At 35.6% G+C, this 12,551-nt stretch overlaps 1 protein-coding gene across 2 annotated transcripts in view; it reads right to left on the bottom strand.

The window, feature by feature from the left end:
* Positions 1–12,551, bottom strand: part of sfswap (splicing factor SWAP) — a 56,197-nt gene that overhangs the window by 41,590 nt on the left and 2,056 nt on the right. For both annotated transcript variants that reach the window (XM_008423922.3, XM_008423923.3), the window contains exons 2-6: positions 12,087–12,250; positions 8,599–8,730; positions 5,418–5,494; positions 2,167–2,392; positions 1,819–1,919 (exon numbers count right to left, since the gene is read on the bottom strand). In XM_008423922.3, the coding sequence (XP_008422144.2) occupies positions 1,819–1,919; positions 2,167–2,392; positions 5,418–5,494; positions 8,599–8,730; positions 12,087–12,250 (700 nt within the window). The remainder of the gene's footprint in view (positions 1–1,818; positions 1,920–2,166; positions 2,393–5,417; positions 5,495–8,598; positions 8,731–12,086; positions 12,251–12,551) is intronic.

Below are 12,551 nucleotides of genomic sequence, written 5' to 3'. Positions count from 1 at the left end.
CAAAACACCCATAGTTTACAGGACACACTTCCTGCTAATAAGACCCCTGGTGGTTAAACTTGAAAATACAATATATGAAAAAAAAATCTGAATGCTCTCTGGTATTGTTCAGGGGGCCGGACCAAATGTGGAGGCGGGCCGGATCCGGCCCGTGGGCCGTAGTTTGGGGACCACTATTCTACACTTTTCCAGACTCACTTAGGTTTATACATATTTGGACACTGAAACTTAGTTCATCTGTTTACTGAAACATGTTTCAATTATAGTTATGCAAGAGACATGGACATAATGTGCAGACTCTCAGCTTTCATTTGAGGGCATCAACTGGAGGGCCACGAACGACAGCAGAAGTGGATGACTGCAGAATAATTTCCATGGTGAAGAGAAGCCCCTTCACAACAGCCAATCAAGTCAACAGCACTGTCCAGGAGGTCAGTATTTTAGTGTACAATTAAGGGAAAACTGCATGAAAGTCAATATAAAGGTTTCACCGCAGGGTGCAAGCCACTCAGAAGCATCAACAACAACACTGACGCAAGTGTTGCAAGTAATTTTTGTAACAAATTTGTCCAAGTACAACTGGGCTAAAATGAATAACCGATATTCATTTCCACTTCATTTCTGTTTTGGGTTGCAGACTGTAACTGAAGCAGAGGATTATGAGAGGTGTGGTCAATTTTGCACAAGGTCAAAACTGAAGGTAATTATTGGTTGCCGGTCATAACAGAGGTACCAACACCAAATTTTAATATCGACCCAAATTTCCCTATCAGTGCACTGCCATGTAACACTTAAGATTATCACTAGGTGAAAACATTTTACTGTAACAATAAAAAAAAGTTTATACCAAGTCTTTAAAGATCTCTGAAACCGGAGATGATGATAACATAATTAGACTGCATTTTCTTGCAGTGTAGCTGTGCTATATTGCTGTCTTCCTCAATTAAATGACAAAGTTCTGAAGAATTTAGACAATAAAGCCACAAATTATGGGACAATGAATCCTAATTAGAAAATGTGTTCTTCATTTGGAAAGAAAATCCCTCATTATAAGAAATGAATGTTCAGCTTTTTGCTAAAGGAATCTGATTATGTCCTCATAAAAAATAAGATATGCTTTCACTGTTGCTGCATAGAGATCAACACGTTTCATGACAAATCACATAAAAGCAAAAACAAAAATATAACAGCTTGATAACAGGGAAATGCAAGACAAGTTATTACACATTAGTCTCATCAGCACACTGACAGTAATTATAGGATACCAAGAAACAGTGATGAGGATGCACATAACTTTCAAAAGATTTTTTTAAGCAGTAGCTTAAAGTCACTATTCAATAAACAAATATATAATCTTAAACTCTGTGAAGTTACTTTTTTAGATATAAAATATAAAACTATAGTAACACACAGTTTATCATTGTTGTTGGCAAACAGAACATTAAAAATGTAAAGCTTCTAAACCCTTTTCCCAACATGACACATCAACTCACTGAAGAATGTACTAAAATCAGTCCAAATACAACAAAGTATGACGAAACTAGGGTACTAGCAGGGGATAAAAGTGCCTGCCAACAAATAAAACTCCCATTTCTGCATGTGAAGTTTCAACAAGACAAATTCCCTTTATTTTTAAAAATATATTATATTTAAAAATGTTGTATCTGCTTCAAGGTGCTGAGGACATTCATATCTCAGAATTATGAGGGAAAAGGGTTTCTAAAAATGCAAAGAAAAAAAATGGCCTGGAATAAACAATAAATAAAAAAAATTCAATGAAATCAGCCAGACAATGCAGCATCTGCATTCTGAATTTACCCTTGTCAGCTCCTCTAGGCGAGAACATTTCTTAGGAGCAAAAAGACTGGGATGAAGATAGCTTCCATCTCCATCGTCATCAGAATCTTCTGAATTTGAGTCTGTCAAGAAAAGAAATACTGCAATGATTTTTACTGAATGAATGACACACATGTCAAATATTAATGCAGATTGTGCTGGGACTGAATATGCTAAAGTGCTAAGAAAACGGGTATCATGGGCATGAAAGTCATTAACCTTAGGCCTTTAATGATGCTTTTGAATCATTGAATCATTTTCCTGGATCATACAAAAAACAAAGATAAAGTTCCATAGCTGTGGATTCAGTAAAGGATTTGTGAGACTCACCCTGCGACTGGTCCTGCTTGTTAGAAGAGACAAGGTTGTATCGACCTTCCTTCATGGCCCGCAAGATGTGTTTATAATACGGGTTCAAATAGTGGTCAAACCGGAGAAAGTCAAACTGGGAGTTCCCGGCCTGCTTTGCTTTCAGCACGATCTCAAACTGAGCCCCCTGCTGACACACAAAGTTGGCCGTCCTCTCGATGATGTTGTGAGTCTTGATGGTTGCCGGCTGGAGGAAGGGAAAAACGAATTAGCGTAAATGCAGTAACGTAAACGTTTAAACCAATCTTCTCACTTGCACAATAAGAATAAAAATTGATTGCACAGGTACTAAAATAACTCAGGTGTAAGAAAATGTGTAAAAGCTGAGCATCAGTTGTATAAGTATGAATTAGCAAGCATTAAGATGCAGCATGCAGTAACAACTGCCTTTTCGCCCAAGGACATAAGGCATTTGATGTCCGAAACATTTCCATGCCAAGAGCTCTAAGCCAATTGTGATATTAATTATAAAAGAACATTCAGGATGAAAAATCAGTGGAATGAGAGATGGTCCACAATTCGTGTATTATGTTAGCACAATGTGTGCTTTCAGTGATTAATTACAGCAATTACCAAGAAAGATGGTAGAAGTGTGGATATTTCTAATAGAATACACATCTCACCAAGATAAAAGTTAATATAAATATTAGTCATGAAATTGGCTAAAAAGGGCGCCAGCGCCCTGCAAAAACCAAATCAATGCGTTTGGGACACATAAGGACATATTGATATACAACATATTGATATATAAATGTGATATATAAATGCGCAATTGTGGGAAAAGGGTGTAGAAAATGTACTTTTATGTTTTTAATTTAGTTTCTGGAGTTTGGAAACAAGTTATTGTTTTTCTTCACGATGGATCTAAACTGTTTCACTTTTTTGGGTCCTACAATGGAGCACTGTGGATGAGGACATTTTGTTTCAATCATGTCATTTCACAGCTGTCAGACATTTTGTATACACTGACTAATCTATGACTTTTTCAAGCTACTTTAAGTAAATGCAGTTTTATGGGTGGCACAGATCATATATATTACAGAAAAGTTATTTTGGTTTGATCAGGGGTCACAGTTGCAAAATTCAACTAACCTAAAAGGAGATCAGAATGACAATCAGTAGATACAAAGTGCAACACAAACATTGTGGAAATCAATAAAAAAGTAAAATTCATTAATATAGGATTTAAGCATTGTTCATAATTATCTATAATTAATGAAACTAATAAACAAAAGTGCAATATAAACTGAGAAAAATATGTTATGTGCAAAGGTATTTATTTAGAAAAACTAAAATAAGAATTCTAGATAAAGCTGGATAACAGACAAAAAGGAGATTTAAATGTTACAGATGAAAATATTAGGTCTTGCAAAGTAACAGAAATCAGGAGGCAACTTTGGCATGCTTCACAAAGCTAAATCTGAAAACACTCAAATAATACTTTGTATGTGGTGTTGCACATGGTTTCAGTCAAGGTAGTGAATGTAACATGTTTAAAGAAAGTTTTGTTTATAACATTCACTATGAGAAATGTGTACCGGTGAAATGCAATTAGAAAGACTAGTATGAAGGCAATTTATTTCCACTGACGCTTTATTGCCTGAACTGGATATTGGGCTGTTGAATATGCACGCACCCCATGAAAACAATTAGCTTGTTTTCCTTCCTCTCATGCATAAGAAAGTGGGAGTCACTGGGGTTCCATATGTAGACACCGGATAGAATGAACAAACACCAGTTTAAATATTTTAGCCTTATGTACAACGGTTTCCTTTTTAGACGTTACATCAACATGAATGTATTCTGCTTTAGGCAACTTACACTGATATAAAAATGTGTGAAAGGATGTAGCACAGGTCTTTACAGGTAGTTACCGTTACCAAAATATTATATGTGGCAAAATCTGCTGGAAAAACTAAATAAAAATCCGGTTCTTGCTTTTCTTGTTTTTTATGATAGCAATAAAAAATATATTATTCCATTTATGTAAAACAACAAATATTTGAATTTTAGGAACTTTTTTTTTCTGCCAGTTAAAACAGGCTATTTACAATCTCAGCAAGATATGGGCCATACATTTTATGGACAAATTAGAGCTGCAAATGTTAAAAATTGGACGACTTTCAACTTTATTTCCCCTAACCTGTGATAACCTGTAACTAGGTGGAACATCTAAAGGCCAATTTCTTTTTTCCAATCACAAAACAGGAAGTGCTAACATGTCTTGTTGACAACAACATTCTTGCTGTGGACCATATAACTGAGTGATTAAAGTGAGCTATTTTACAACAGTTATTTAATCAGTAATATAAAATCCTTCAGACAGTTTAAAATGTTATGGCTATCATGATTTTGTATTCGATTCAAAATAGCAACAAAAGACAATTTACTTTGACTATTTTTTTAAAATTTTCTCTTATTTTGCTTGTTTTACCTTTTTACTATGGACCTTTTTTGTGTCAGGAAAAAGGTCACAAAACCTTTTTCCTGACAGGGAAAAAGGTTTTGCCAAATATTAATAATTAATATTAATAATATTAATAATTAATGACCACTGATTGCACGAAGGCTATAAGACATGTTTTTAAAGCAGTGCTTAAACAAAAACCGCAATGGACTAAAATTGTTTTTTGTTATTTTTTTCTTTCTTAGAAAGATTTACAAAACAACAGATCGGCCATTATTGATTTCTGCCCCTGAATGTTTCTCATCCTTCACTTTAAATCTACCAAGGCAGGTTTATTGTAGGTCTTTCCATTGCAAGGTCCGAATTATTAATGTAGATCAGAAACTGTAAAATCAGATGAATACAGCATTAATCTCTGATTGTTTCATAGTGGTTATACTTAAAAAGTCATGACTCCAAACTGTAGAAATGTACAGGTAAAATGGATTTTAAATAAACTGTCACCACTCACAATTACTCTGTTCTCACTGTACAGGTAAATGTTGTTCCATTTACAAAATCTCAAGTGGCTTCAAGTTAATTTTCAATTCACTTCAATTAGAAACATTCATATAATAAAATAGCCATGGTTGTAAAACTGAAGAACACAGTAAAGCAAGAATTATGTGTGTTATAGCACCTCACCTTAAAAGAAACACAGAGTCTTCATAAATACTGTGTATATATATATATATATATATATATATATATATATGACTACAATAGGCTACAGTAGCCACGAGGCAGCAGATATATTTGCACTCACCAGCTCCACATCTGGTGGGATAGCAAGTCCTGGGGGGGCAACAAATGGTTCTTCACTTTCCTCAGGCTCTGCTTCCTCTGTGTGTGTGTGAGAAAAGAAAATGGAACAAAAACATTGAGAATCCTTCTTATTTATCCTTTGAAACAAAATAAAAATCTGATACAAGATTTCAACAAGGTTCCAACAAGGAAAACAGAGAACACAGAATTTCAGAAAAATTTAAAAAAATGAATAAGACACATTTCTTCCGTCATTCTCTTCACTTCAGGAATATATCACAGTGAAATACCACCCTGGCCTTCACCTTCATCTTGATAACAACATAGAGGTCAGACAGAGACGAGATTAAATTTTTCATGTAGTACTGCAGGGAGTTTGCGGAATGATAAAGGGGCTCTTTAATTTAATACAAAGCCACAATGAGCTGTAAAAAAAAAACCCTCAAACTTTCTGCCAGACCAAGGGATTTCATTTGACACGTGTAATGACCCATGGGTACGATCTTTAAATTAGCTTTTGACAAGGCTGAATACTATTCATTCCATCTCATGTCACATCTCTGATCAGATTTAGTGAATATGAAAGTCAATATGAAAAAACAGTTATGTCAAAAAAGTTAGATTATTATGGTTTTATTTTGTTTATAAATCTGCCATAGAAGAGGGAAGTCTACTCAACTGAGACAAAGCAAATAGATTTAAAGCAAATCATCCAATAAAGATATTAATTTTTAAAGGTAATTAAATCAAGTAGAGTGTTATGAAATGACTGCCTAGTAATGGAGTAAGATTTTTCAGCGATGCCTGCAGTAACCCATTAGTTGTATTTTGACAGAGAGCATATAAATTACACCGATATTAACCTTCCGGCGTGTTTGGCTTTCACTCAGGGACATAAAATAGGGCTAATGATCTTATTTATAATATCATTGTCTGCATCTGTTGCTGTCAACTACTTCTTTGAGGGTACTATTGTGAGAAGGGCCTGTGCTTATTTTAATAAATCAGCATTTTTGATAATGTCAGTGATGTGCTCCAACTCAGCCACCTGAGCCACACAGGCCTTTTCCCAAAAGGCAAATTCAAATATTGGCATTTTCAGCAGACCTTTTAATACCACTGTTCAACAAATGTTCCTTGAAGAGAATATAAAGCATCACTGCTTACCTGTCAGCCTATTGGAAATGCCTCCAGCAGCCACTACATCAAATATGTAAATTGGAGGAGTGCACCAGAGACTACTTTTTTCCCCCAAACTTTGTGAAGTTCAATTTCAATTTTAGGCCATTGGGTCTTGTGAAGAAAGTTATTTTAAAGGCATGTTCATTTTCCCGCCATCGTTTTTTTTTCTATTACTTCAATGTTCTTCATTTAACTGGACATGTGAACTTTTTTTTTTTTCAAAATCTAATGGAGCACAGAGTCAGTCAGTTGGCTCAAAAGAGAATCTTACTTTATTTTCATGCTTATTACATAATAGATTTTAAGATTTATAGATCACCAACAACATGGTTGGGCTCTTATCCTTTTACAACACAATACTCAAAAGCATTTAGGCTTCCTAACAAAAAGCTACCATATTGGGCCTTGCATAATCCATACAGAGGCAAATCCAGGCGCAAGAAGTTACATTGTGGTTCAGGAAGTAAAGCTGACTGAAGCAGTGAGAGGTCATGTGCCTGGGTCTGGTTGAAGTGCAATGTTTGCTGAATATACTAAAATGCTTTTATGTTTGCTGGCAAAAATTAACTCAAATTATCCAACAATCCCAGAATAGGAATGAACGGTACAAGCTTGGAAGATAGTCTCAAAACTGCTGGGGGAAAACAAAACATGATTTGTTTATATATATATATATATATATATATATATATATATATATATATATAAACAATGAAAAACAAACAGGATGTAATCCTGTAGAGGATTTAAGCAGCCAATGATTGATCATCCCCACATCTACTGGATCTGTCCTAAAATCTAGACCTTCAGAAAGGATGTAGCCTCAGTCGTTGCAGAAATCACAGGTTCTCCTGTAATATAACATTCCAATATGCTTATATATCTTCTGCATACCTCTGAAGATTTAAGTAGGGATGATGCACTGCTTTTAAAGGTTATGCTGGCAGCAACTAAGAAAGTCATTACCAAACACTGGCTATAAAGTACAGCCCTGCACCTCTTCTCTTTATTACCATCATTAAACACACCGAAGTATTAGAGCAAAATAACTTACTGTTTCCTGCTACAAATCGACCCATTATGGGATGATTGGGAAAACGCTCTTCCCATTTTTCACCTATAGTTATATATAATATCACAGTATGTCCTATATGTACAGAAAATTAATTCCATACCCAGAACCTTTTTCTAAATGTTCTTGGAATGGCTGTTGATTGTCTCTGCAACTCTGTGTATGTAAATACTTGCAATGAAGAGATATTACAAAATAAAACCATTAAATGATTAAGGTTTTAAAAGCATTAACACAGGATGTTTATTTCTTTATGTTCTGCAATAGTTGGGGCTTCATGAGTAATTTGTTATTCTTGTGACAATTCCTATTTCTATCTGCTATATTATGTCTTTTGTCAGTTGATTTTGTTTCAGTATTTATAGTGCAGAATATTGGTCAAACCCAGTATTTTAATTGTACCTTTAAGGTTACTTGAATAAGAAAAAGAACAGAAGATCTCCCGCAGCAAAAACATTAACACAAGAAAAAGATATTTAATATTCTCATTCCACTTTCTTTCTTTTGATTATGACAACCTTTGTGCTTTGTGTCATTGCCACAAGTAAATATCATTTTCATCTATACTTTCAATTAGAGCTACACATTAAAATTTAAATTTTCTCCCTGTTCTTTAAGCGCACAAAAAATGAAAACTCACAAATGTTATATCTGCAGATAGATAAGCAAATGGCATGTTCTTCCATACAGTTTGGGCAGTAATATTAAGGCTAGGAGCATATGCATAAATGAGGATAATCTTCTAAAATGAACACATTTACACAATAGTTTGCATGGGTTATAGTTCTCCAAAAAACAGGACTTAACTGCTTTGTTACTGAACTTAACTTGACTTAACTGGCAGATACTGAAAGTAATCAGTATCTGCCAGTGAAAAGCAGATGGGTGTATCTATTCTAAGGATAATAGATCTGTGACAAGTTCTCACCATGTTCCTTGTTAGCATCCTCTTCTTCTGTGGGCTGTGAGGGATCGTAGTAGTCAGCGCTGTATTTGAAGGCCACTGCATTGTAAGTGCCTTCGTCAGCCAGGGCCTCACTTAATCGTTTGTATTCTTCCTCTGTAAAAGGGAGAAATACATACAGGAAAATTTGCATTTTCACATAAAATAAAGAACCAATTGAGACTTTGTAACATATTCAATAAGTTACAAGGTCAAAATTTTAACAAGCGCAAACTGCTTGTTAAAATTGCAATAGATAACTTTTATAAAGATATCTGTTATTACACATTTGATACATAATTGTAACTGTCTCCTGACAGTAAATTATTCTAATTGGTGTACCAAAGTAGTCCGTTCACAGAGAGACATATTCAATTTCAGCAACATAATCTGTGTTGATTGTGCTCTCACTGTGTGCACTGACAGACCTGTGGCCAAAAATGACTGTGATGAAGTTTTAAATACATTTTAATCATAACTTTCAGGGCAATCGCAATAAATGCCACAAAATAATGTCATGAATTTTGAGTCCATGTCACCCATCCCAAATGTGCAATGGAAATTGTCAAGACAAAGAGGGAAAATATACTTCATCCATCAGGATGTCTATTTTTAATATTGCTTATGGGCGAATAAATATGACATGCACATTGCGTCTCCTTTTCTTTCTTTCAGACTAGACTTTGACAGGCTAGTCTGAAAGAAAAATGGGTAAAATAAGTCAAAAATATGGGCGGATGACTAAAATTCATTGTTTCAGAATAATAAAGCCTTTAAAGAGACAGGTCTGGAATCACGACTTAAAGGAAAGCTAGTCATATTAAGACATGACCTTATTTGCAGCATAAAAAAACACAACTCATGTTTATTTAGCAACAAGTATTTCTAGTGGTTTGTTCACTTAGATATTTTGTTTGCATTCACAGAAAAAAAGAACAGGATCAGAATGGACTACAAAAAGCCCCAGGGGGAAAGGAGGGCGGGGGGGTTCATTGCAAAGTCACATTTCAGACGAAAACAAGAACGTAAACAAGGCCAACATCTAGTCTGCCTGAAAATAAAACTGGCAGTATATTACATTAGCAGCCTAAACCTGACCAGTTCAGCAAGCTGCAAGCAAATATTGATTTCACTCACATCCCAGGATAAAAGTTGTACCCTGCAGCAGTAGCCGTTTAGTTCAGACTTGCAGAATGCAACCTGCTGTTGGGTCAGATCGCCTTATCCACACAAACAAATCTTTTTATCACTGGTCTGAAAACAGCTTCTTGGTTCTGATTGGCAGTGTTTCATTATGTTGGAAATAAAACTCAAAAATTGCTTTGATTTGCATGTGGCCAACAAAAGATGCCTTTTAAAATGAAAACATACATTTTATTTATTTATTTTCTCAAATACTATCATAGAGGAGGCACTTTGAAACTTTAAGAACAGAAACTTCTCTGTTAAAATTCATGAGATCTATCAATACTTCTCCTATTGACCCTTTACTGGTCAGGTGGGTAATAGAGCGAATGGGGTCAAGCCTCCAAATTCAAGGGCAGAACAGTCTGCACAATGGACCTTCTGCAAGGAGTGTGCATAATTCAAACCATTAGCTGACTCATTCTTTGCTGTCAGTTTGGGCACAGGACACCATATTTCACTTAAAACACCTATGTATTAATTCAATGGCAGTCATTAAGTCTGTCATTCACAAAAAGTACTTTGTCACCAAAATAATCAGCGTAACTATGATGTAAAGCATCTGAAATGCAAGTGTCCTAGACATCCTAAAGTCAAAATGGATTTAAGCATTAGCTATTAAGGCTGAGACAGAGGTGGACCACTTTAAAGACAGAAGAACGAGGTGCACAGAAAACGGTTATTGGCAGGACTAACTTTATGTGCCCATCAGAGGTCATGCTAGACTTTTTTGCTGTCCCTCATTTTGACTGACGGCGTCAGAATAAATCTGTCATATTTTATTTTTACCCGTCAATTTTTAAATGATATTGACATACGCTATTCAGTTGGATTTAATTTTTATGCGGTTTAGCTAATATTCAACACACAGCCTCACAACGTCATTCAGAGCAGAAATCTGCGCTAGTTAATCAGAAGTCTCAGGTTGAATTAAACCCAACATATTTTAATTACGATGTTACTGCTTTAATCCACCATTTGAGTAAAAAGAGCAACCTCTCCCGTTTTTTCAGGGGTTTTTTTCCCCTCCCTTGGGTCTTAAGAGATGGGACAATTGGACCTGCAAGTTTTTTACCCTGTGCGTGGTCCGGGCATACGCATTGATAAGGGTTTTTAGTGTGGTTTCGCCTCCCCGCTGTCCGACCGTGACATCTGCTGCGCTCCCCCTGAGCGACGTGCTAAGTGCAGAAGGGTTAATGATTGAGCTGGAAGATGTTGCAAAGCGCAGGGCAAACTAAGTGCAAATATTTTGGGATGATGAGCAGGGAACTGTGTGCGCATGTAGTTGTGCAGCGCACTGCGCTTGTTAGAGACCAATAAATTTCCGCTTCTTACTTTCCTCACCAAGATAAACTACTTAGTTCTCTATTTAGACTATAAATAGATTAACATAATACAGCATTCTCTTTAGTTTTTTTCTCCTCTGCAGGCTTTATCACACTACTTCAGCCAAAGTTTTGAATGCGTTCTGGAGCATAATCAAGCCGCTCTCCAAAGCACCCTGTCCATAACTCTTCAACTAATGGTCAATAAGATGCATTTGTCAGTGTCAGAAATAATATTCAGAAATATTATTTTTTGTATCGATTGATTTTATTTGCCTCCATGATGTATTCTGTGCATAAAGTTGAAAGTATCTGCGCATTTACACTAGTCAGGTGTGTGAATTACAATTTGTCAAAGTGACGGACGGGCTTCAAAATGTTGCTTTTTTTTTTAAGTTCAAATATGGAAAATATTCCGTTAACGGTGCCTGGGGCCTATTTCCCTTTCTCCATACTAAATGACATCCTAGCACTCTTGAGACGGCATAATGACAAGTAAATGGCAAACGCTAGGGTTTGTTGTAAATAATTCAATTTACACACATCCTGTTTTCTTCTAACTGTAGGCAGCTGGTTGTGTAAATCTTTGACTTTGCTATGTTCCTAAGAAGAAGCTGGTCACAATTCATTTAAGATGGATGGGTTACAGCATCAACGTTGGTCGTTTATTGCTGTGGGAATCTGCATGCAAGTCCAACCTTAACACATAAACAGTATGTGGAGGCATTAAAAGCATTTGTGTACCTAAAATACAGTGGTTTTATGACAGAATTTCTGTTTCTACCCCTCAAAGAGGCACTTTGTATTACACCCAACTGCAGGAAAAACTTGAATCACTCATTCTCCCCACTCCTTTCATAAAGGTATGCCATTAAAAACATAATCAGTCTCAACAATTATTTAACTTTTTTATGTTGCATATTTGAATTTATAGCTGAATGCCAGAAAAAGCATGTTGCATACCTTGTCTTGCCTCTTCTTCCAGAAGGTCGGTGTGCAAAGCCAGGTATCGCTCTTCATCGCACAGCGCCTCAATCCTGGCCTCTTCCTCTGACAGCTGGTAGGATGTATTCCATGACCCACTGTCATACTCTGAAAGGTCATGTAAGTGACCCCGCCCATCATATCTGTTGAATGATAAACAGGATTAGAGTGGAAGAAGTTTAAACAAATAAACATTTTAAACAAAAACCTAGACCTACTTACCAAGATATTTTGATGCAGATTTTTTTTTAAACTACATATATTCTTGTCTTAAACTTCCTAAGATTAAGAATGATTACATTTCAGATTTTGTTTTATAAGCAAACCTAGATTCAAACAAAAACAAGAAATACAAAAAAAAAAGAAAAAGAAGACAAACAAAGCAACTCGCCTCTTACCTTACAGGGTTCAAATCCCCCCTGTAACACTCATCATTACTTCTAA

Source organism: Poecilia reticulata, chromosome 12 (genome assembly GCF_904066995.2).
Source record: "Poecilia reticulata chromosome 12, P_reticulata-male-v2, whole genome shotgun sequence".
NCBI classification, from domain to species: Eukaryota; Metazoa; Chordata; class Actinopteri; order Cyprinodontiformes; family Poeciliidae; genus Poecilia; species Poecilia reticulata.
The sequence above is the reverse complement of the archived record's forward strand: the minus strand, read 5'-3'. Positions and strand labels throughout refer to the sequence as shown.